The sequence below is a fragment of the Xiphias gladius genome, unplaced genomic scaffold (assembly GCF_016859285.1).
Source record: "Xiphias gladius isolate SHS-SW01 ecotype Sanya breed wild unplaced genomic scaffold, ASM1685928v1 HiC_scaffold_1472, whole genome shotgun sequence".
In the NCBI taxonomy this organism is placed as follows: Eukaryota; Metazoa; Chordata; class Actinopteri; order Istiophoriformes; family Xiphiidae; genus Xiphias; species Xiphias gladius.
The window spans coordinates 1432203-1456631 of record NW_024401802.1 but is presented as its reverse complement, the minus strand read 5'-3'; the positions used below and the strand labels follow the sequence as shown (position 1 = coordinate 1456631).

Sequence of the window (24429 nt, the reverse complement as noted above, 5' to 3'; positions counted from 1 at the left end):
TACATTAAATTAACTGATTAAAAACGTTGCATTCAGTTAGTCATATCAGGGTATGTCTGAATGTGCACAATAACACACAATAACTATTTGTCTGCTTACATGATATATTAACCAAGAGCTCAGACCCTGATAAGCATTATCAGTTGTTGTTTGATATGTATCTAAGTCTGCTCTATATAAAATTGAAGGACAAAAGACATTTTGATCCTAAAGACAGGACATCTTTAGGACCAAAATTAAAGTTAACCTAATGTATAATAATGTCATTTTGTAAAGAAAGTCTTTACATAGTGACCTGTCTGAAAAGGATCATGCATATATTACACACTCTAAAAAAAGAAATCAAGTTTCTATTCTCTTTTTCTCCTTTTTTTATTTGGGTCACCTCAATGCATTTCTTTTTAAAGCAGAACAACCAGTGGATTAGTACCTGCTTTACAGAGTTATCATTTGAACATAATTCATGTCATTACACTGCTAATGGGGAGTTTCAGTACCACGAAGGCTTACATATGGTTTCAGTTTCAGTCATGTACATCAGCATAAACTTATCTACTGCACAGAGGACTTCATAAAATAACTATTGATGTTCTTCTTAAGAAAGAAGAAACTGGCAAACACATAATGGTATGATACACTCTGTCATTGTAGTTACCCTGTTGTCAATTTTCCTGCCTCATCTATAAAAGAAAAGCACGTTACCAGGAGAGGGCGCTCATTGTACAGGTGTTCCCAATCAATTGCTGTAATTCTTACTGCACTACATTTATGACAGCTTTAGTTACTTTACAGATACATGTTTTTACCTAAAACAACTTATAATAACCTGATAAAATACAACACATTATTAAAGATTAAACCAATGGTCCCCAACCTTCCCAAATGGTTTTATTTCAGTATTCTAAATGTTTTAGGCCCAAAGAAGCAAAATAAAGCAATCCTGTAAATAAAAAAAATTAAAAATTAGAAACAAGTCTAATCAATTGATTTGTGTAGCAGAAGTGTTTTTCTACCATTAAGTCAAATTTTCAATTTGTTAAGTACTTGGTTTATGACCTAATACCTGCAAAACTAATGATATTCATTTAAGAAAGAAGCCAAAGCTCTTAAATGTTGTCTAAAGATGTGCAGAAGAACTTTACCTATCAAATATTCTAAAATTTCTGTCAGGAACTCTGATCAAAGAATAAGTAAACAAGAGTCTGACTCTAACCGGACAGGTTTTGGTACTTCACAGTTTAACAGATTTCAGAAGGTACCAAAAAAAAAAAAAAAAATTAAAAAAAAAAAAAAAAATTATTGAGGTTGAACACTCATGCCTACAACCAATACACATTAACAAGGTCACACTAACTACAGCGCGTTAAAATAAGGCAGCTGAGAAGCAGAGAAAGACAAATCTCTTGGCAGTGAATGAACAACAGAGACAGATCACACTTGAATGCAGACACAGCAAACATATTTTATTTGTTGAAATAAACCTGTCCATAGAAAAACAATTATGTACATTTCAGATATTATCAATATAGCTTTGCATAGATGTGACTGCATATTGCTCCAAATAACATGGCAGGCAGAAAACTGGAAGATATTTTGGATTCACCATTCAGAATTTTTCTGTCTGAACTGATCCCAAAATAATAATCTCTTTTTTCCCACATTTAAAATATGTCTAACGCTTGCTCACATATTGATAACACATTGTCAACATGTTTCACAGCGGTTAAAGGTCTACTACTGCCTTCACATTGAAATGCATTTATTGTAAAGCACCGGCAGGAAATGATGAATTAGTATCAGCAGTAGCTTAACACTTTCCGAATGGCTGATTGCAGCAGGTGAACAGAAGAGAAAAGGTGGAGGCTTCTGCTGTTAGAGGGACAAAATGACTGCTATATCATACACTGGGGAATGCTGTGTTGGTAAAAACTGAATTGGAAGTGTGCTGTGGCTAAATGACTGAAGCTGATGGCAGAACAACAAAACTTTACAGTGATGAAGTGAAACGGTCACGTCTGGATTATGCCTGGTTTTCTTAATAAAGTCAGTATCAGGGCTGATATTGATCAAGTGGATCAGATCTGTGCATCCCATAATAACAAACCATAAATAAACTCAAGGTATAACCTCTGCTAACACATTGTTCCTTGACTGTGCTTTACAGAGGCTGTTGACCAAATCAACTGAGTCAGCTCACTGTCTCTGCTTTGTTTCGCACATTTAAACATAACCTTATATTTATCTCTGGCTCCCATGGGTTATTCAGGTTATCCAAACTTCACAAGCATAGATAAAACATTTTGTAACAATAGTAGGGCGGCATTAAACAGGTAGACTATTAGAGTTTGATTTGAATTATTTGATGTCAGCTAATGAAGTGGAAGACATAAACCACTCAGTCAATGCAAAGATAATCTAGATAGTCTTTGATATGGTACAATACTGCTGTGACATTGGAATTGCTTTTCAGTGACTTGCACCAGTCTGCCACTGAATTACAGACTTTTTCACTGTTTAATATTTACCAATGAATATAATGATACATTTTAAATCAGTAATAAATGGATCAGTTGTATCAAAATGTAATTCCATTTTAAAATTTAGTTATCAACTCATCATTTAAAGAGAGAGTAACTAATAAAACAGCCATTGATTTGCACATTTAAAGATCTGTTATTTATCATTTCACCTTGAACAAATGTAATTAATACAATTATTAATTAAATTTACATTTTATTGGAATAAATGTGTAAATTTAGGCAATTAAAATTTTATTTTTTAAAGTCTGTGATGACTTTAGTGGTAGCACACTCCAGACTCCTAAGCAGTGACCAAACAAGGTGTTTCTGCTGCGGTCAACAGCTAAACATGTTACTTCCCAAAAGTGATGATGACACTTTACACTTGCAGTGTAAAGCAGCCATTGCTGTGTCTGTTGGGTGTCTTCACAGGAGCAACAGACACAGCAGTGGCTGCTTTACACTGCAAAACTAGTGGCACAGCAGTGTCTACTTTACACTGCAAAACTAATGATATGCTCAAACTAATTATTGCTGAACACAACACAACTTCACAATCATCTCACACTGAACAAATAATTTATCTGTTGCAATAAAGAGAGGGGAATGCTGGCTCCAACCTCATGTCTACAACACAGAAAAGTCTCTCCTGCTCCTCCAGAGGCCTCTCAGATTGGATTTCTTTTCTTAATGGCCTTATTCAACCAATTCAATGATTTCTGCCTCTTAAAGGTAGCATGGGGCACCTTCAATAATAGAGTAGGACTGGATTAAAGGAGAACTCCAATCAATTTACATTTCACAGTCACTGACCACAGGAAGTATTACTCAGCTTGAGTACAGTCTGAGAACATAGAAGAAGGCTTTTTTAAGGTCTGGTCATTCAACATCAACATTTCAGCAGCAAAATCAATCTATTTCAATGGAAATAGATTGGTGGACAGATCAGCAGGTGTTTTACCGAGGAGATGGAAGCCAATTTGAGACGTGAATTTGCACTACTAACCAATAGCAAACGGTCTTGACAGGTCTGATCTTTGAGGGGAAGGAGGACAGGAGAGACCAAAACAGAGGAAGCTATCATAACCTTTTAGCTCTGTTGCATTGCGCTGGTGGAGTATGAACTACTCCACAACAAAGTATAGACAAAGGTTTGGACAGTTATGAGACAGCAGCTGATGGTACAAATGCCTTTTTTGGATTAACTGTTTTAATTTATTATCTGGTTTGTGACAAACAGCAATGGAAGACAACCTATTCCACGAGGACATGTGGACAAACTTCTCTGTGCCACTTTCTAGTTTGACCTAGCCCTTACACCACCTGAAAGGGTCTAACAAAAGAGCCAACATTTTGGGAAGCGTAGGATTCAGTGTTTTTGAGACTGACCCATACTAAAGACTGCAAGACAGGATATCACAACCTCTGCTTTTCCTCTTCACACATAAACAGTGACTGTGACTTTCATCCAGCATGAAAGAAAGTGCTTTTTACAATAAAGAGACAACACTTCTTAGCTAGCTGCTTCGGTTGAAGTGTTGAGAGGAAAGTACTCAAAGCATGCTGGTAGTATTTTCCTATTTCACTGTAACATTTTTATTTTATAACTCTTCATTCATTTATTTATCATTTCAAGCCCAGTATATTATTATTCTAATATTCCAAAAAGTAATTAGAGGTTGCCTCTTATTTATGGCACTGTTGTTTCTTCTTTTCTTTACATGCATTAAATGATGAATCTGGACATACTTCCTATTGTTATGTGTTTTATTGCACTTTACTTTGTTTGCTCAGTTTTTTGTTTATTTGTTTATAAAAAGTGTTCATCCACATTAGATAAATTTACACACTGTGAGCTGAATATTCATACACACAGCCACATCTGGAGCACAACACCCAGTATAGTTTCATAATCCTTACAGTAACGTGATGGTACTTGTTAGGGAAAATGTAGCTTTCTGTCTAGGGGGTCCATCTTTAAGCTTCTTTTTAAATATGGTTGAATTAAGTCATCTCCTATACAATACTGAAACTGTATCTCCTGGTTGCAGATTGTTCTCTTGAATAGACAAACTCAAATTAAAACCTTAAATGCTTCTGAAAACAATTCATTGCCCTTTCACCTCCTGCTTTTTATCGATTACTTGCTGTATCCTGTGGATGAAGGTAGAGTATCCTCCTCCAGCATCTTCAAAGTCTGTCGGACTCCCTTCTCTACTCTGCGGAAGTGTAGCCTCTTCCAGAGACTTTGCTGCTGCCGACGCCCCCACTCCAGATCCCTGAGGAAGACCTGCACAGAGGGCGACTGAGTGATTGCCACACACCTAACGCCAGACCTCATGTAGCAACATTTTCATACTCTTCTCTTGAACCTCTCTGACTTTTGTCTTGCAAGTTTGTAGGGTTGTAGTCAATCAAAGAAAATCTTAGTTGACTGAAATTGTACCTGCGGAAAGAAAAAATCTTTACATTATCTCTCGATTAACTACATTGGCCACAGTGCACTCAGTGCACCCTACCAGGTAGCCTTATTAGCCTAAATGAATGATAAATAAACATAAAAAGCTAGTATTTGCAGCATAACATATTGATATCTGCCAACTCTGAAATGTTCACACTAAAAGCCTCCAGCTTTACACACTAAAGTTGATGGAGCATTCTAACGCAGACAAGTTAGAGTACCGTTTTTAGATGATATGCCATGTTGGTTGTTGAGCTGTGTTATAGAACAGTGTGTTTGCGAAGTTTACACTCAACTTTTTGGTTATCCGTTTTAACAAAATGAAGCCACACTGATGACTTCTTTGACATGGTGCCAATAAGTTTGGAGCCGACTGAGTAAATGTTCAGTGAAGCAGTCTCAATTAAGTGGGGCAAGTTCAAAGTTGTGGCACGTTTACTGCTGTTAATATTTACTTTTTGCTTTAATTGGTTGTTTTTTTATCCGTGCTTCTGGTTTTATGTTCTATGCGTTCTTATTGTTGCGTTACTCTGTGCTGCTGATTTGTTAACTAGAGTGCTGAGTCCAAAACTATTTTATGCATGGGGTCAAATAAAGTACAGTATGTCTTGATCTTAATATGAGAGGAGGTGTTGTGATTGAAGTTTGTTCTTTACAAACATGTTTTATTTGAATTAATTTCTGTTCCATATTCATTCATATTAGGGCATTATAACTCTTCAGTTAAACCTTAGTGAATGCCACAAATTTGCTTAATTCACTCATACGCGTACAGCATAAGAATGAATTTATTCGTATGAGTGGTTCTTACATGAAGCCCATTGTCACACTGCAACATGAGTCCTTATCCCAGTTAAACTGACTCAACAGAGTCTAACAACCCTCTTACAACAGTATATCCATCCCAATATTTCTAGAATCTGGTTCAGTCGGGGTCGTCCTCTCTGTAGTATAATGGAAATTGTACAGTGGGCTCAAAATGTGCCCGTGTTTTGTGATAATGTGCCTAAACTGGTTGTGAAGAATAGCACAAAACACACTGAATTCTTTTATATTTATCTGGGCATATTTATATGCATTATCATCATCGTCAACATCATTGTTTTCTTTTCACAGCAGAATGGCTTAAAAATATCAAGAAAAACAGATTTAATCCACGAATACAAGAATCAGCTTTCTAACCCCCCTACTGGTTGAGTCCTACTTGAAGAGCATTAAGAGGTTTGATGTAATCTATTTGTTCTTGAAGGTGTGTACCTGAAGCTGCTGCTTGACACGTTGGCGGTCCCACGATGGGGCGTTCTCTCGTATAACTCGGAGGATGGGATGCCAGTCCTCAGAGATGTCTGAGCCTTCAGTGACTGAAGCCAATACCTTGACTCGCCGGCCACTGCCGCCTTGGCTCCTGGGAACACCTCGGACATACAGGGACTGCTTCCCCACATCACTAAGTGGGTTCAGATACAAGCTACACAAAGACAGACACTGCATCAACACAGAAACTTACTAAGACGTGGATTACATATGCGACAGCTAACATACAATACATTAAGCTGTCTATGCAGTCCATCTGTGTGTTTTACACAAGCTGAATCTTTTGATCAGTAACCTTACTCAATATCCCTGTGTTAGACTGCCATTGCTAACTGATTTTAAAATATTATGGTTGACTTTCCAGGCTCACGGAGGCCCTGCTCCGTGCTACGTCTACTTCCTTTTAACAGCAGAGAAGGCAAATTTTACTTTGTAAAATATATATAACATAGATTCTTCCCACCCAATCAGGTTTACCCATGCAGGAGAAGCAGTTATAAACTCAGATCTAAATTTTTATGGCTGCTTCAAGACAATCACTTAATCAGCCAACTATCACCTTAAAATAGAGTGAGAATTAACAGAACATATTCACTGCTCCCACAGTAAGTTCACAGGTCATTCCAAAAAAGCAAGCAGACAGTTGCAGGTCACTCATAACACAGTGGCTAGAGAGTCAAGTGTCAGATCACTGCACTTGATACCTGTGTGTCAAAGTTTTACTACTCTCCTTTTATGATTTGGGGCCAAAATACACTGATCTGTCTGTGTTCTGAAGCCTTCAGACTTGCGGTGGTCTGTGTCTGGTTTGCTTACTGTTCGAAAGAGAAGAACAACTATGATGAGGCTATGTTTAGTTTCTGCACTACATATCAGGAATAAACCTCCAAAGAGGTCTGCTGCAACTGTTAACTCTGTCTAAAACTGCTTTTAGTAAAGTTTGGACTATTCATTTCTATATTGTAAGTGCACTGAACTTTTATTTCTTTTTCTTTCAATATTTTTTGCATTTGTTACATTTTGTTTCATTCATGCCATTTTATTTTATTTTCCTTCTTAAACCCTTCCCTTTCACATGCCCCAGGTGCTATATATCACAAGAGCATTGTGTCTCTTTCTGTAAATCTTTTGTCATGTCTGAATGGAGCTGCAAGAAACCTTAATGTTAAACACTCCTCTGTCTGAGTGACACTTTAACAGATACTGTAGATGACAATAGCAGTGTTGTGTATTCTGTGTATGAAAAGGGGCCTTTGGCATTTTATGTATTCGTTGGGAATCATAATGTGTGCTTGCTTCCTGGGACAGATTGCCACAATCCAGGGAGAGACCTGGAGTCTGTGGCATTCTGAATGATAGGACATGAATATGTACAGCTGTGGATGTAGTAAAGAGCTGCTTACTGCACAGTGTGAATACTGGGGTGTTCCCTGCAGGCATCCACCAGATCCAGAGCAGCATTGTCTCCAATGTTGTTATAGGCAACATTGAGCTCCTGGAGCCCTGTGTGCTGCTGGAGCCTCTGAGCCAGCTCCAGGGCCCCCTGGTCCCCCAGCCCAGTGTGCATCAGGGACAGGTGCGTCAGGGACTGGTTGTCCGGCAGAGCCTCCAGCAGGATGCAAGCTCCAGACTCCAGCAGAGGGTTGTCACACAATCTGAAGAACACATCTGAATAATGACACATCTCTTGTCTTCTACTCAGAACACACTGTACATGCAAGTGGTGACACCAACCAGGGGCCTGGTGGCACAAACAAAGGCTTTGACTGTGGTTGACATCTAACAAATGTTCAGAAAACAGTAGGACTAATGGATTCTTTAGTCTGGATGTGGAAGTTACACACAGTAAGCTGAGCCAGGACCAACCATGACCGTTTAGGTCATGTCCATATCTTGTTGTGTAGATAAGTTTTTATTCATAAGCAGCCCAGTTAAAAAAGTCCCACTAAACTTGTGAAAAAATACACAGCATTTCCCACAGCTGCTTCACAACAATAGACTTCCACTGGTTCACCGGCTGAAAGGGCCACTTCACAGACTTTACTCATGGGGGGTCCAATTTACTCTTCAGCCTGTGGACACAGTTGTATAATGTCTGCTGTTGCTCTGAGGGAGCTTTTTAAAGTCAAAGAAAATGTCATTTATGAGAAGAAGTCTGTTTCACAAACTGGAGATGTGGAGTTGGAAAGATGTAGGGATTTACCCAGGAGGGATGGTCTAATGGAAAAAACTATCAAGTTGCATTATGGGAAATGTAGCTTCCCAGGATTTTGGGTTGTGACGCATACTAGGGACTAACAGTCAGAGTATTTCAGCCTCAGCTTCTTTGAGTTTTACCATTCTTGTTATAATCTGTGTCTCACAAGTCCCCAACACTTTATGGAAGCATGATGATAAATTGCTGAAGCTGACCTTTTCACGCTGTTAAATGTGAAGCTGTAGCAGCAGGAAAAGTTTGGTTTGCATCAGCAGTAACTTAACAGAGCTCTGATAGAGCTTCATGCTAGACACTGATATCTGTTACAGGGATGAAGAGGTGAAATTAAACTCCAAACCACAGAGATTCACTTAAAGAAGTACTGAGAGCTGAACACAGAGAGACTTTTAAAAACAAAACCTTTGTCTCTATTCTCCAGCACTGACTCACGAGTTGAGCTAGGGCTGGGCAATTCATCGAAAAGTAACTGAAACCCACATTATGCCTCTCTAACTGAACTATATTTGTCATATCAATATTTTCGATAAATTCATTCCTTCAAGGTGCAGAGAAATACAGTACATTTTCTGAGAATAGATTCCCAGAAGAGGAGGAGAAGGAAAAGTGTAGTTACTATGGAAATGGAGATGAGGAGAGTCTATAAAAACTAGAGTTTGATAGGTCAACACTGGTCTCACCTTGATTGTTACCATGCAATTATGGTTCAATACCAACGCAGCTGTTAATTGCTCTGAGATGGGGTTAGGGTATGGTGGCTACATTTTTAAAGTCCAGTATTTGTGCAGCCATCTCCAGAAAAAGCCAGGTGATTATCTTGTTGATGTAAATTAAAATGTACAATTACATCTTAGAATACTGGTGTGACAGGTTTTTTATTAAAGGTCACCTACTGACAGCTGTCGCATGACAATTACATTGCTGTTATTATCTCCACCAAGCCAATGTCTCCATCATTGAAGACAATGGTTATGGTGTACTTTTTTAACATAACCACTTAGTGATTCACACATCTATTGGTTATGTCTGCATCATTAATGTCATGCCTTGTTAAAATTTCAGAAGTAGAAATACACCAACTTACCTTAGAAGCACCTGTACAACAAGGCTGGGTCACCAACCAAGCCGCAGACCACCAGGGGCCCTAAAAGCCCAACTTTCAGTGTGTGTCTGGTGGTTTGTCGTAATCTGACTAAATGCACATTGGTTTGAGAATATGCACCACTTGATCACAATATCTACCGAAATAATAAGGGCCTTAAAATGGTGATTATTACCTAATCTTGTCAAGGGGCCCTCTGTCAAAATATAGTCTGAATACTTTTGTTACTTCAGTTGATCTTGTACTTACATAGAACATGATCTAAAATAGTCAGTACTCCAGCGTGGGAGTACGTGTTGCTCTATGGAGTCACAAGCAAAATATAATGCTGTATGCACTGTACTTAATGGTACTTGAAGGCAACAGGGTACATACTCAATGCAGAGGGAGTGGGAAGAGCCAAAATTAAGGGGGGACCCAATGCTCATTTTTGCTCTGGGATCCCCTGGTGGGTTACTTAGGACCCCCTGCACAGGCTCCGAGTGCAAAATAAAACTGTGTCCAAAGTGTGTATCTTTTCGCATATTTGAAAAAATGTAACAGTCGATCTCAGAGAGCAAAGCTGGTTGAAATTAAAAGCCAGTAGCACAGTAGAGAGAGGATTTCTTGGACACACATAAAAGCATGAATGAAAGTGTAGTCTTACTGTAAAGATCTGATAGAACTCTTGGGGTCTAGTAGCAGATCTCTCAGGAGGATGCAGGACTCAGAACCCAGGCTGTTAAACTGCAGACTGTTCACAACAGAGACAGGCAGATACAGTAATCATAACACACACAACAGCACACACATGCTAGACGAGCATGGGAGTCATCCAAGGTCAATCAATATGCATTTCAAAACCGCAGTAATGAAGACATTTTTAACACTGTGAAGGAACCCAGTAAATTGTCACATCCTGGATCATTTTAAAAGAATATGAATGTCCTTATGCAATACATATATTTTATTGTCAATAAATCTCATGTGCAGACCGAAACCAACATGTTAGCGCATCTGCCAAAACTTTCTGACCTCCCTACCCTGTCTGCCCTTGGACATTAATATTATTGAGGGTAGGCTAAATAACATAAAACATCTCTCTGTAAAGCACAATACATTCCAACAGCAGCACAAAGTCCAGCCTCCAAAACGGTCATATAGGTGAATCAATACCTCTCTAAAACAGTTTCAACACAAAATGAACAATAGAACCTTCATGAAGGTGGGGGTTATTGCAGGACTGTTGGATTAGACTGATTTAATTTTAAGTAGGTGTTCCTAATAATCTGATAATTGAGTGTATTTTTATTTTTTTGCAGTGCTGGACTGATCCTGTCTAGCCCCAGTTTACACTCATTGACCACTGAAAGAACACATCATTCTCAGACACCTTTCCATGCTCTCAGACCAACTACTCCATGGCTTTAAAAAATAAGGCAGAGCAACCATCACGCCATGTTAAACTCAACAGAATACAGAATGTTTAAAGCCTCTATTGCTGTTTAGGTGAGGCTAAATTTAACTGGAAAGGCAGAAACAATATTGGTCATGTCCGGGCCTGACAGGAGCTGTTCACTACTTAAAATCTGAACTACCACACCTGTTCACAACTATTCACTCAGCAGCAGGACCCAACCTAGTGTGAATGCCAAAAGTTTGCAGCTCTTTTTCACAATGGATTTACCATCTGGATTCTGATCTATGTGACCTTCATTATATTTACTAAACTATGGTTCATTGAACACGGCAAAATGAAATGTGTTTTAGAAACATCTAAATTCTTACTTCTAAGTGCTATACAAAGGCAACTTGACTTGCATGAGGTTCCTGAAGACGTTTCACCTCTCATCGGAAAGGCCTTTTCATTTCTAACTGACTGGTTTGGAGTCCCGGAAATTTAATCTCTTGTAGGGTTGTTAACACCTTGAGAGTCATTAAGGTCACATGTGAATCGTTGACCCACTCGGCCATCATGTGAGTCGTTAGGGTCACATGAGCCATCGTGTGAATGGGTGTTAAGGTGCCTGGGGAGGGATCTTAAGACTGCATTGTAAGTGGCTGATGAGTGGTCTCATAGACCACCTCCTCTGACAAATGATGGTCGTTCCAGTTTAACTTGGATGACTTCTTTCACTCCTCTTTGAAACCATCTGTCTTCTCTGGCCAAAATGTGTACAATGCTATCCTCAAATGAATGTCTCTTGTTCTGCAGATATAGGTGGACTGCTGAGTCCTGACCTGAGGAGTTGGCTCTCCTGTGTTGTGCCATGCGCTTATGAAGTGCTTGTTTTGTTTCCCCAGTGTACAGGTCTGTGCATTCTTTGCTGCAACAAACTGCATAAACTACATCACTCTGCTTATGTCTGAGTGGACAAGTTTCTGTCTCAGAGTGTTATTGGCCTTGCGGTGCACTAAGTCCAGCAACATAAGGAATGACAATGTTGTTCCATTTATTGTTGTTTTCTTCTCTGTCTGTTCTGTATGTTTTTGTTGTTTGATGAAGGCCCAATTTGGGTGACCAGATATTTTAAGTGCTTGCCTGTTGTGTTTTTGCTCCTTCTCCTTCCCCATGTTCCTTGTGGGCACATTCTGTGCTCTATGATGTAGGGTTCTGATAACCCCCAGCTTGTTTCTCCAGTGGGTGATGAGAATCAAAGAGTAAATATTGATCTGCGTGTGTTAATTTTCTGTATACTTCAATGTTGAGGCTTTTATCATCTTCAATGTGCACCTTACAGTCAAAGAAGGCCAGACTATTTCCACTCACATCTTCCTGAGCTGCGCTTGATGTTGCCATCCACTGCATTGATGTGTTCTGTGAAGGCTTCCACTTCGTTTGTTTTGATTTTGACCCAGGTGTCATCAACATACACACCTAAACCAGTGGCTGGGAGCAGTTCCTGAAAAGGAGATCAGGGCTCTGCTCTCTACTTCTTCAAGCAAGTCTACTTCTTCAAGGAAGCCCAGCTACCTTTGTATAGCACTTAGAAATACCATGACCTGGATGACTTAGAATCTTCAGACTAACCGAAGCAGTAGTAGTAGCATAACATGTAAAATGTTCAGCATAATGCAGAAAACCGATCTTTCCATTCAGAGGTGCTCCTTTGTCATTCTTACAGAACAATTATTAAATTTGTCTCACTTGAGGTTGTGCGTGTGTCTGAAGGCAGGCCACAGCATCTGAAGCATGTCATGAGTCAAGAGACAGGAGGACAGGTCCAGCTCTCCAAGATGATAACTACCGGAGGACACCATGACAGATCTGAAAAAATCTGCTACAAGATTAAACATACCAATTCTTTGCATTTCACTTACCGAGACACTGACCAACTCCAATCTCACTATAATGTCTGCTAAACAAGTTAAAACTGCACCATACAATCTCATGTTAATGGCTGTTGATGGCAGTTTAAAGGTCAAATGTGCCAAAATGCTAACATGTTGATGTTTAGCAGGTATAATGTTTATCATGTTCATCATGCATAATAGTTAGCATGTTAGCATGCCAACATTTGCTAATCAGCACAAGACACAAAGTAGGGCTGAGGCTGATATGAATGTCATTAATTTGCAGGTATTTGGTCATACACCAAAGTGATGATGATGATTATGCTCAATTAAAAATCAGTAGGATTCATCTTCTGGGAACCATGAATGTTTGTGACATCTCATCCAATAGTAGAACAACTAACAGAGAGACATGGCCTTCCCTTCAGCCACACCGTTCCTGTGGCTAAAAAACATGAACGTATCATCTGTAGTATAATAAATCATTATGCAATACATACTGAATTTGTAATTCTAGAAAACTGGGACAAGTTTTCCAGTGATTTCAAGACAGTGAATGTTGACTTAACCACTTTGCTGTGATGGTTGCAGCTCGATCCCAACTTAGCTGACCTAGTTTACCACCTAGTTTTTAACATACTTTACCTTTCAGGGGTGCATGAGAGCACTGAACTCAATATGAAGCATTTGAGTGACGTCATACGAATGTTGGTGAGGCGGATTGTTCTGATTGAAGCCAGAACCTCTGCAGTTAGTCTGGGGTTCTGAAACTCATACAGAAGAACCAGCAGATCCATCAGCTCCTCTGGTGGCTGTGGCTTGTTTAGCTCTAGCATTAAATAAGAAAGAATCTTTATCCATAAAGCTTTCTATCAAAAAACTGAATTAAAAATAAGTGCACCTGAAAAGCACAGAAATGCACGATTTTTAGATTTGGTTACAAGCAAATGAGGGTTTTTACAATCATGGAGTAACAACTAGCTCATTTATTGGACATTTATTTTGCAGGACTTCATCCTACAAAAAGGTAGCCATTTTTACAGTAAGACCAGACTGAGCTACCATTTCAGCCTCATACCTGTGAGAACACACGAAGCTGTATCTGAATGTATCCAGTATCAGTCCAGTCAATGTTAACGACAAGGGTGTCAACACAGAGTTCAATTTAATGTGCTGCATCTGAATGGACTGCCAGTCTATGAAGTTTCAAGCTTTACATAAAGGATATTTGATAGATATTTTAAGTTTGAAGTGCACTTGACTTAACAGTACAATAAACACTATCAAAGTACCATTTTAAAGTAATGTAAGTTCAACTTTGTTAAACATGAGAACAAAGTATACTGTATAAAAATGAGTGAAAAGAACATATATGTTACCCCTGACGAGGTGCTTCCTAAGGACACGTGTTATCTGGACCACAGTGGTGCTCTGAATGCTGCAACCAAGTTGCTGGAGAAGGACACGGTTACCATAATGCAACAGTCCACCCATGAAGATGGGGTAGAGCTCAAAAGGCTGGCCTTCACTGTACTGCCGCGGTTGAGGGCCATGGACTCCCAGGAGGCTTTGCTTCACCTGGTCCAGGACATCCTCGTTGTAGCTATCCTCAGTGCGGAACATCTCAGCTGCCATGGTTCTGGCTATGCTGCCTTTGTTGTGGCTGCTGATTTTGTCATATAGCTTTGGAAAAAGCTTGAGGAGGTTGAACACAGCAAATATTCGGAGGGGGATGAACTTAGAAAGGATGTTGAAGAGGGCATTAACATCCTCACTTGCCTGACCAATTGCCACAGACACCTGCCTGGTCAGCTTCTCTAGAGCCGATTTGTTCTCTCCTAGAACAACATAGAGAGCCGCCAGGTACTCCTGCATGGCTGGGACAGCAAATACATACTGCCTCTGATCATTCTCACAGAGAGCTTCTGGTAAATGGTTACCACTTTCTACACAGGGAGCCAAGAAGAAGTCTAGCACGTCAGTCCGGAACATGGCCAACTGACGTAACTCCTCATCCGTCTTGGTCTCCCCTCCTATCCACTGCTCAAGTTCTTTTTCTGAGAACAACGTTCGTTTGTCCATCACTCCATCAAACGCCAGTTTACCAACTGTACGGACTACATACAACATCAGAGAATTGTTGTGCTCCTGAATGGGCACATTTGTCCCTGTTCCTGTGCCCAGCACCTCACCCCCGAAGTTGAGCCTGAGGAAACTTGTGTATATGCCAGTCAGCGTGCGGATGGGTGCCTTGGCGTCGGTGAAATGTAGAAAGTGTAAGGTAGCACATGTAAGCCAGCAGTAGGAGGGCAGGAAGCAGGCTACAGCCAGCTGTTTTTCTCTCTGTAGGTTGAGGTAAAGCAACTCTATAAGAGCCTGGGTCTCATTGTCACGTGCAGTCTCCCCGCTCTGGTGCAACAGACGGCTGGTGAAGTAGGCCCGCTGGCGCTCTGGGTCATTGAAGCCACAAATCTGTGCACAGCGACTGACATACTTCTGAGGGATACGATCCAAGGCAGACAGTCTGGTCGTAACCAAGATGCTGGCCTGGGAAACATACAACAGACAACTTCCTAACCAACATCACAAAAATTAAAATGTTTTTGATTACTTAGCCCACTTTTGCAAACTCTTGAGCATCCATTTTTTCTGGGCAGAAACCCATAAATAAATTTTGCTTTCACTCACTTATTTCTGTAGTTTTACTTTTGCTCACTGTTAAAATAGTGTCAGTGGGGGATTATTCCCTTCAAACAGCAGGGAGGCTTTTAATTAGGGCTGTGTGTTGATCCTTTACCATAACACCATCAAAAATGGTTGTGTGCTGAAAGCTGGCATGAAATACCAGGTCAGGTAATCTTTATAATCTTTGAATCGTTGTAATTTTTTCTGTTTCAAATAAAGGCCTGGGGCTGAGGTAAATGCAGGCTCCAGCAACTATTAGTCATGGAGTCATGGCATTTAGGAAAGGGAACCGCACTCCACTGGATGTTCCTACTGAAAGCTTCCAGGATAGTAACATCACTCACATTTGAAACTGCTCCTCCACAGCTGGAACACTTTAAACCCTTCAGTTATTCATTTTCCTTTGTCAGCATTTTTTTTGTGTTTCTTCAGATTACCAATATGAATCTGAATCTGCCCCCAAAGTAACAGTCCACATTACTAGCAACAGGTCATGGATGCATTTTCAACGTCAGGCATGACTAATACCTACCTAACAGATGACAGTGTAAGATAGATTGCAGAAATGCAGAAGAGAAAGGGTTAAACAATTGCAGTGATGATGGACTGTCCCTCACCTCAGGCAGGAGGTACTTCCTCAGCAGGTTCACCACCACTACATCCAGAGGCATTGCCTCATTAGGATCACTGCAGAGCTCTGTGGATCCAATCCGGAAGTCCAGTTTCATCTTCTCCATCCCACTGAAGAGAAAGAGCACATCCTTGGCCTGATTTCCCTCCCCACTCAGCAGGGGGTGTTTTCTCAGATGGAGGTATTTCCTGCTCACCAGGTCCCTCAAGGAAGCCACCCTGTGTGGGAGCGGGGTTGTCACTTGGTGAACTTTGTTACTAGTCAGCATTGTGAAGCTGCAGTCATTGTGTAACTGACCACACACACATACTCACTCCATGGAAATGTAGTTGTACACTCAGTGATGTGATCATTACAAATCAAATTCAGAGTGTGAGCATCAAGGACATAAACAAAACATGTTTTCAATTCTGACAAAACTGTCACACAAAGATCACACTTCGCATGTCTAAAATAAAGGTACATTAAATGTGAGCAGAATCTGGGGCTACGTTCATCACAGTTTGCCACTGAGTCTTAATTCACACTGCCACTGTGGACTGCAAAAGTCATAGATAATCAACAATAAGTCAGAAAGCAGGTTTAAAATTGTTCATATCAAGTAACAAAATAAAACAATGAATCCAGCTCTAACCCCACTGATGTCAAAGTTATGATTTTTCTTTTGTCCCAAACCAATTACATTTTCCACTTTATTTTCTAACATACTGGTGCACACTTCCAGTACAAACAAGTAAATGAAATTGTTTAATGATTCAATAAATGCGCACAAAGAAAAAATACCTTTCCTGTAATGTTTCCCATACTATTTTCTATACTGCCATAGTAACAGTAACTATAGTTTACTGTATAATACTGTATGTGTGAAAAGAGGGGTATCATTGTAGATCTGAAGATCTGGATAGCCCTTTTTCACTTCTAGCCTTATGACTAAGTCAAAGCATCTTCATTTCAAACACAAAGTTTTAATTTTAGTGTTCCAAACTGCCATCTGTTTCATAGTGGAGACACCTATATGACAAAGGTGACAGCTGACCTGTGACAGCTGCTTCCAAGCTTCTCACTTCTCACTCCAGTCTGCATAGCATTTCATACTCCTCACTGATAAACCACTCAATTACATCCAGTCTGGGGGTCCAGACCGAGACGCATCTGAGGAAATCTGATTGGAATCATATTTCAAATCACCTCCAAATGTGGTTTGATTCTGATCTGCAAAAATTGCACATTGGCAGACTGAACAAGGCCTAAATTATATCAAACATATGCGACACTGAATAATAGAAATATATCTTACTTTGACAATTGGCTGAGGTCCTCACAAGAGAAAGGCACCAGCAACTTGAAGTGGGTCAGGGTGGTCCCAGTGCACCAGTCCAGCACCAGCTTTCGGACCACTGTACTTTTCCCTGTTCCCACAGCGCCGTACAGCAGCACATTGACCCCCCGACCCTCACTCCAGGCGTCAGTGGGCTCAAACAGCTGTTCCACAGTCACAGAGGGGCTGGAAAGGGCCTCGGTTTGGAGAGGGGAGCAGAGTAGTCCTGCCTTCTCCTCAGCTTTTCTTTCCAGGATCAGTGGATCCACATGCATGGTCTCTGGGCTGAAGTAACTTCCAAACTGTTTCTCCTCCTGTGGAAGGTGGCTGAACCACAGGAAGAGCTTCCTCTTGTGGATCTGTATGGGGTCTACAGTGATAGAGAAAAAAATGGTGTATTTACACTTTGAGTTTATGTACCTACCCTTTTTTACCTCTCTACTTGGTCTCTGACACCATGAGATGAGACCTTTAGTAATATTCGTACTAATTCAGTTCGATAAATTAAGAGCACTTGTGAGAGACAGATTAAAACAGAATGTTCTAAATCAGAGCAGCAGAGGCACAGATATCTTGATTTATAGTCCCTGATATAGGTCAAGTTCCAAAAACACTGGATCCTTCATTAGATTTGGTATGCCTGGTAAACTAACTCGCCTTTCAAACTCCTCAATCCAGATTGTAATGCAGGCTTTCTGTTAGAAATATGTACTCTCCAAGCCCAAACTGGGACACCCTTGATGACATCACTATGACACCATCAGGATACTTATTTTCTCAGACTTCACAAAGCATTTTTTTTCACAGCCTGAGCAGCACTTTAACATCTACAGTTGTTGAATTGCCCCTTAAAAAACATGTAATAATCTTATATCAATACCATTTTGGATTTTACGTGTTACTATTTATTTTTTAGTATTATTTACTGAGAGGTACTCTGGGGCATAATCATGCATAGTGTCTCGCAGTTTGCCCTCCACTGTCCTTCACTGTAAGCATTTTTGGAGCTGTGCTTGTCATAAGAAGACTTTCTTAACTGTAAACTGTGTCTTCTTGACACAAGAAACAACTTTGGGATGTGTGAAGACATAAAACACAGGTAAAAATCACTTTAAACAAATTGGCCAATGTTAAAAATTCCACTAATTTATCACTGAAAACCAGCAAACAAAAAATGATGAGCTTTCATCCGACAAAAGGAGTACACCTTAGCCAACACTGGAAACACAGCTGCAACAACGGACAATGTAGAAGACCCTGTGACAAAAAATTAGCAACCACTGGAGATGGCCCCAATAATGAAACACTTGGAGACTACAGCAACAGACTTGACCTACCACTGCTGTTCCTGATGCTATACCTCCTAAAACTAAAGCGACTAATCATAAGACCAGAACTACTGCTGCTGTTTTTAATACTATTTTAAGACTACACTCATGTAGCTACAATCACTAACATTACTACTTCTGACTACTACTATTTGTGTCAGCTATTTTTTAAAATATTTTAACTTGCGTGTTCCTCACACCCATGTTATGCTTCCTGCCTTTGTTAGTGTATTGCTACACTTCATTTTGGATTGCGGCCATCAACTGTTGATCAGTGGAACAGCATGAAACTGGGGACTGGGGGTGTGTGTCACATCACCTGTATGCTTGTGCGCATGCACAATATAAACAAAACAGGGACTCACTCATAAAAACATGGCTCTGTACTGCTACTAGCTGTAGTGCTTCAGTTTCAGGGTCCTGTTATCATTCATGCTGGCTCACTGTCATACTGTCATGAGAAGTCAGCACATCTGCTGTGAAAAAAGTCGAATCAGAACATAAAGCCTTCTTTGCAAACTGAAGGTATGAAGTTTAACTATGAATATTTACCAGGTAGGGCAGGTATAACCAAAGATGCATCATAGTAAGTGTAGGATACAGTGTTTTTATAGTCTGAACCATACTACGAACTGAAAGTCAGAATTTCTGTGCATCTGCTGCAGAGATTGTTACCATTCTTTGTAATCTTAAACGTTTTGGGAGTGGAATACTAAATTGCTGGACTGCTCCTGTAAGAACAAGTAAGCCTTCCATCACTGCTGCTGCTATAACTGCCACTACTAATACCTCAAACATATACTTTTTAGCACTGTTGTACAACCTGTGGCTGATTGCTGAAACTCTTTTGGATTAAACTGTTCAGAAATCAACTCTCTGTATTTTCATTCTGCAGAAAGCTTCTGACTATTGTAGTTGTATTTAAGAAAGCAGTATGTTGTTGTGATTGTCAAATAGCTATATAACGTCAAACTGAGCTATGTACCTGGTTCTGAAGTGGTGGAGCAGATGGTCCTGAAGTGAAAGTAAGTGGCTGGGTAGAGAGAAATATCCATCCTCCTCTTCCGGCTCCATACTGCAAGAAGCTGACTCAGCTGTCTGGAAAACACAACACATCACACAGACTGGTTCAGTTAGCACTGTGCGCAGTTGTTATGGGATACAAATTCAATCTAACAAGCTGGAAAGGTTACTTTAATCCCACAGTCAACAACTCACTTTCCTCACATTGCGGATTTTTTAAAAACGATCCTAGATCTGCCTACAGCAAGCTGTAGCAGGTATACTGACATACCTCTATGCAAGAACTAACGATTATGCCCTGTAACCAAACTAGGACTTGTCTAATGCTGCCCTGAGAAATTCACACACAAGAACCTCGAAATGGCCCCAAGGGTTACCGAGAACCTCTTTGTATGGCAGAATACATACTGAAGTGGGAATATGAAGCAATATGAAAAATGACTCTTTCCCAGAAGGCACCAGGCATTTCTTTAGAAAACAAAGGGAAGCTCATATTCTACATATAACTTCAAATATAACTTCATTATTGCTGGTTCTTTACTACCTCATACTGTACTATAATATCAGTAACAGTTGTTTAGTGGTATAAAACACTTTTTGGGGAAATGTCACCACAGCACCTGTTACATTAAACTTCTAGCCAGCTTCTTCTATTTTGTCTGAACAGAAGGACAACTCTCACACACTTAATATTGTAGTATAACTTAATCAGACTTGCTGTTGATGTGACCACACAAGTGTGTGGTTTAAATATGTCATAGTTATGTGACCAGTTGCCATCAGATTTACAATTAAACAACATGATAACCAAGCCCTGTTGGTTCCTGGCCTGTCTCAAGACTCTGCACAACATAAGCAAGTGTAGATAACAGATAGATGGATAACCAATTTAAATAAAATTACCTCTACAAAACTATTCAGCGATCTTAAGTATATAAAGTGCAGTCGGATCACTTAGCAATCAAAACATACTGTAAGCCATTTTCATTATTCTTAAAAGACTGTGAAAAATAGGAAACCCAATTCCTATATCATTTACCATAACCACCTGAATAAGTATGACACTCAATAACCATGTAAGTTACACGACAAAGGCTACAAATCATTCTGAATTATTTCCAAAGTAAAGTCAAAAGAACCACCATTCTTATCAGACAGATGAGGGTTTCATCAGCCATGTGAAATGGCTGCATTTCTCCTCAGTGGCCATACAGGGGTGACTAAATGTTTTCCAATGTCATGTGTATTACAAGCATTATCCACATTTTCTGGCTCCATTTACTTTGGTAAAAAAAAGTCTTGATGGTCTTCAGTTCCTTTCTCTCCAAAAGCAACAGCTTGGAGGAGTGGAGGTCAGCTTCTGCATTGCTGGGTTACATCTCTGCATTTTTTAATCATTTCTCTATACTGTTCATCCTTACAAACACTGCTATACTGAAAAACAAGTGTGAGTGTGCCATGCAGTTCACTTCATATAAATGACCACACAGCCAAGCTGGTCACTGTATGTAACAGCACAGTTCCAACAACAATAACACACAGACATCAGAATTAATAAGTACAGCTGCAGGACAACAAGAGCATCAGAAGCAGAGGACTGACTGTAATCCACACACATGCAGCAGAGAGGCTTCATTCACCTCACCACAGATCAGAGTGATACCTTTAGCTAGTGGGTGGTGGTGGTGAAACATACCATTCACAAAGAATTTTTGCCCCTGTACACTGAATCTGAGCTAATATTATAGCCCTATACACTATCAGCAATCATCAATCATCAATAAGCCCCACTGACCCAGTTCCATTGGCAGCCATACATGCCCATGCCATAACACTGCCTCCACTATGTTTGACAGATGATGTGGTATGCTTTGGATCATGAGCCCTTCTTTCCCTTTTCCATACGTTCCTCTTCCTGTCATTCTCGTACGAGTTAATCTTGCTTTCATCTATCCAAAGAATTTTGTTCCAGAACTGGGCATGTTTTTTTTAGAAGTTTTTTGGCAAAGTCTAATCTGGCTTTGCTGTTCTTGAGTGTTACCAGTGGTTTGCACCTTGTGGTAAACGTTCTGTTGATACATTTTTGAAGACCCCCCTTGATTCTACACTTAGACAATGATATGTCTACCTCCTTGAGTGTGTTCTTAACCTAGCTATATATTGTGAAGGGGTTTTGCTTCACCAAGGAAAGAATTCTGTGATTATCAACTTGTTTTCCCTTTTTTTAAGGAAGGTAACAAATTTTTGATTTGGCCACTCTTAAAGTTAGCCCACACAAGTTTGGCCACACACCACATCGTGACACACAAGCTGGGTGTGCTCTAATAAATTCTGACTGAACTGCACAATTTGCACTAGTGGTTATTGGTTCCATGTTGGTTTCATTTGTAGTTTTCAATACAGATCGATACAGAATAGAATTTAAAATTTTCCTCCTCACCTACAAAGCCCTTAATGGTCAGGCACCATCATATCTGAAAGAGCTCATAGTACCCTATTACCCCACTAGAACACTGCGCACTGCAGTTGCAGTTGCTGCATTGGACAATATTGACCATCACATCTTATTACAGAAACTGCAACATTTAATTGCCATTAAAGGAATCACTCTCTAAGCTAGTTTAATTCCTATTTATCAGATCGATTTCAGTTTGTGCATGTTAACGATAAATCCTCCATGTACTCAAAAGTTAGTCACAGTTCCACAAGTTTCTTTGCTTGGACCAATTCTATTCACCTTATATATGCTTCCTTTAGGCAATCTTATTAGGAAACACTCCATAAATCTCCACTGTTATGCAGATGATACCCAGTTACTCGTGTCAATGAAGCCTGATGAAACCAATAAGTTAGCTAAACTTCAAGCATCCCTTAGGGACATAAAAGAACTATATGACCAGTAACTTTCTGCTGTTAAACTCAGACAAAACTGAAGTTAACGTACTTGGCCCAAAACACCTCAGAAACACATTATCTAATGATATAGTTATTCTAGATGGCATTGCCCTGGCCTCTAGCACCACTGTTAGGAATCTCCGAGTTGGCTTTTATCAAGAAATGTCCTTTATCTCCAACATAAAACAAATTTCAAGGACTGCCTTTTTTCACCTACGTTAACATTGGTAAAACCAGGCATATCCTGTCTCAAAAAAATGCAGTTGCTTCTAGGATGGATTATTGTAATCATTATCAAGCTGTCTCAACAAGTCTCTAAATACTCTCCAGAATGATGCAGCGCAAGTACTGATGGGAAAGCTAGGTAAAGAGATCATATTTCTCCTGTGTTAGCATCACTGCACGGGCTACCTGTAAATTCCAGAATAGAATTCAAAATTTTCCTCCTCACCTACAAAGCCCTTAATGGTCAGGCATCATCATATCTGAAAGAGCTCATAGTACCCTATTACCCCACTAGAACACTGCGCACTGCAGTTTGTCACCAACCTGTGCAGTGAGCTCATCCTTTTGTTCTGCTGCCTCTGTCTGTCAGGGAGTGTTCTGTGAAGAACAGTTAGCACACAAAGTCAGGTTGCTGGTGCAATAAAGAACGTAAAGTTACCCTGTGGAGTTTTTGACCACTAGTTGCATCACGGAGTGATGTTTTCATGAGTGGGTCCCCATTTTGTTTATGTCTCATACACACCAGGATACATGTGCACATGTAGGAGTGTGTGGTGAGATGATGCACATATCTGCCAATCTTTAAAAATGTAGCAATGCACCAGTGTAGTCAGGGAAGATTAGGACTGATAGCTGGTGTTAGACTTCAAAGATATACACAGTGTGTTTTGGTGAAAATCTTGATTTAAACAGAAAACTCCACAGGGTGATTCTAATAACTTCAATGAAAAATGTTAAGAACAAAATAGCTGGCATCCATTTGTAATGTCTCACAAACACTATCTGGGGATTGAATCAAACCTGAGGGTCAGACCACACTGACTCTTGTCTGACCCCGGCCCCTCCCTGTTATACACAGAGTCTTTGCCTGGTCTACTCACAGTATATACTCAGAGGGCAAATGGGGTTAAAACAGGCTGAAGCCTATAGAGGGCTGCAATGCCGGCAGTTGGACGGAAAGTTCAGTCTGATTTGAATCCATTGATTAGGAGGTCACCTATCCCTCCCCAGTCGGCCATTGTAACGGTACCACACTTACCGTCTGTCAGTGTCCCCGGAATCTCAGCTGGGTAACAGTCTCAAACCAAAGTCTGGCTGTGCTGTTTCTCTGTCTCAGTATGTTGAACTCACTTATTTCCAATCACTGTGTGTGTGTGTGTGTGTGTGTGTGTGTGTGTGTGTTTGCTAGAAGCTACTGCGGCATCTCGTCGTGTTGGTAAAACAACTCCGCACGACAGACAAGCCTCCTCTGACAGATGCAGGAAACTCCGGTACGACTGTTTCAGAATAAAAGAGGAATCCCTATAAACCCAGAGAGCTCAGAGGCGGAAAACCTAAGAAAGCAGCTAATGAAGCAGGAAGGTACACTTATAGGTTGCATACAATGATTTATGTGCTAGTAACGGTGCGGTGGGGATCTAATAAAAGTTAGGCACACTG

The 24429-nt window shown here is 40.1% G+C and overlaps 1 protein-coding gene across 2 annotated transcripts; it reads right to left on the bottom strand.

Annotated features, from left to right (window-relative positions):
• Positions 1 to 1355: 1355 nt before the first annotated feature.
• Positions 1356 to 24272, bottom strand: nlrx1 (NLR family member X1). 2 transcript variants are annotated; one of them, XM_040122987.1, is made up of 12 exons: positions 24029 to 24271; positions 23314 to 23367; positions 19832 to 19944; positions 17498 to 17888; positions 16187 to 16418; positions 14264 to 15431; positions 13530 to 13713; positions 12739 to 12834; positions 10258 to 10344; positions 7698 to 7949; positions 6238 to 6448; positions 1356 to 4809 (listed from the first exon to the last, which is right to left on the bottom strand). In XM_040122987.1, the coding sequence occupies exons 2-12, from the start codon at positions 23328 to 23330 to the stop codon at positions 4660 to 4662; spliced, it is 2901 nt and encodes a 966-aa protein (XP_039978921.1). In that variant the 5' UTR covers positions 23331 to 23367; positions 24029 to 24271; the 3' UTR covers positions 1356 to 4659. The 2 variants fall into 2 exon arrangements, with proteins under 2 accessions (XP_039978921.1, XP_039978922.1); XM_040122988.1 differs by lacking the exon at positions 23314 to 23367 and having other exon boundaries at positions 24029 to 24272.
• Positions 24273 to 24429: the final 157 nt, after the last annotated feature.

What these genes read in the sequence shown, in the direction of transcription:
- nlrx1 (XM_040122987.1), bottom strand. An exon ending in GGAAGTACCTCCTGCCTGAG is followed by an intron (nt 15,432 to 16,186) that starts GTGAGGGACAGT and finishes TATGTTTCCCAG; the next exon opens with GCCAGCATCTTGGTTACGAC. An exon ending in AGTTCTATCAGATCTTTACA is followed by an intron (nt 7,950 to 10,257) that starts GTAAGACTACAC and finishes TGTGTTCTTCAG; the next exon opens with ATTGTGTGACAACCCTCTGC.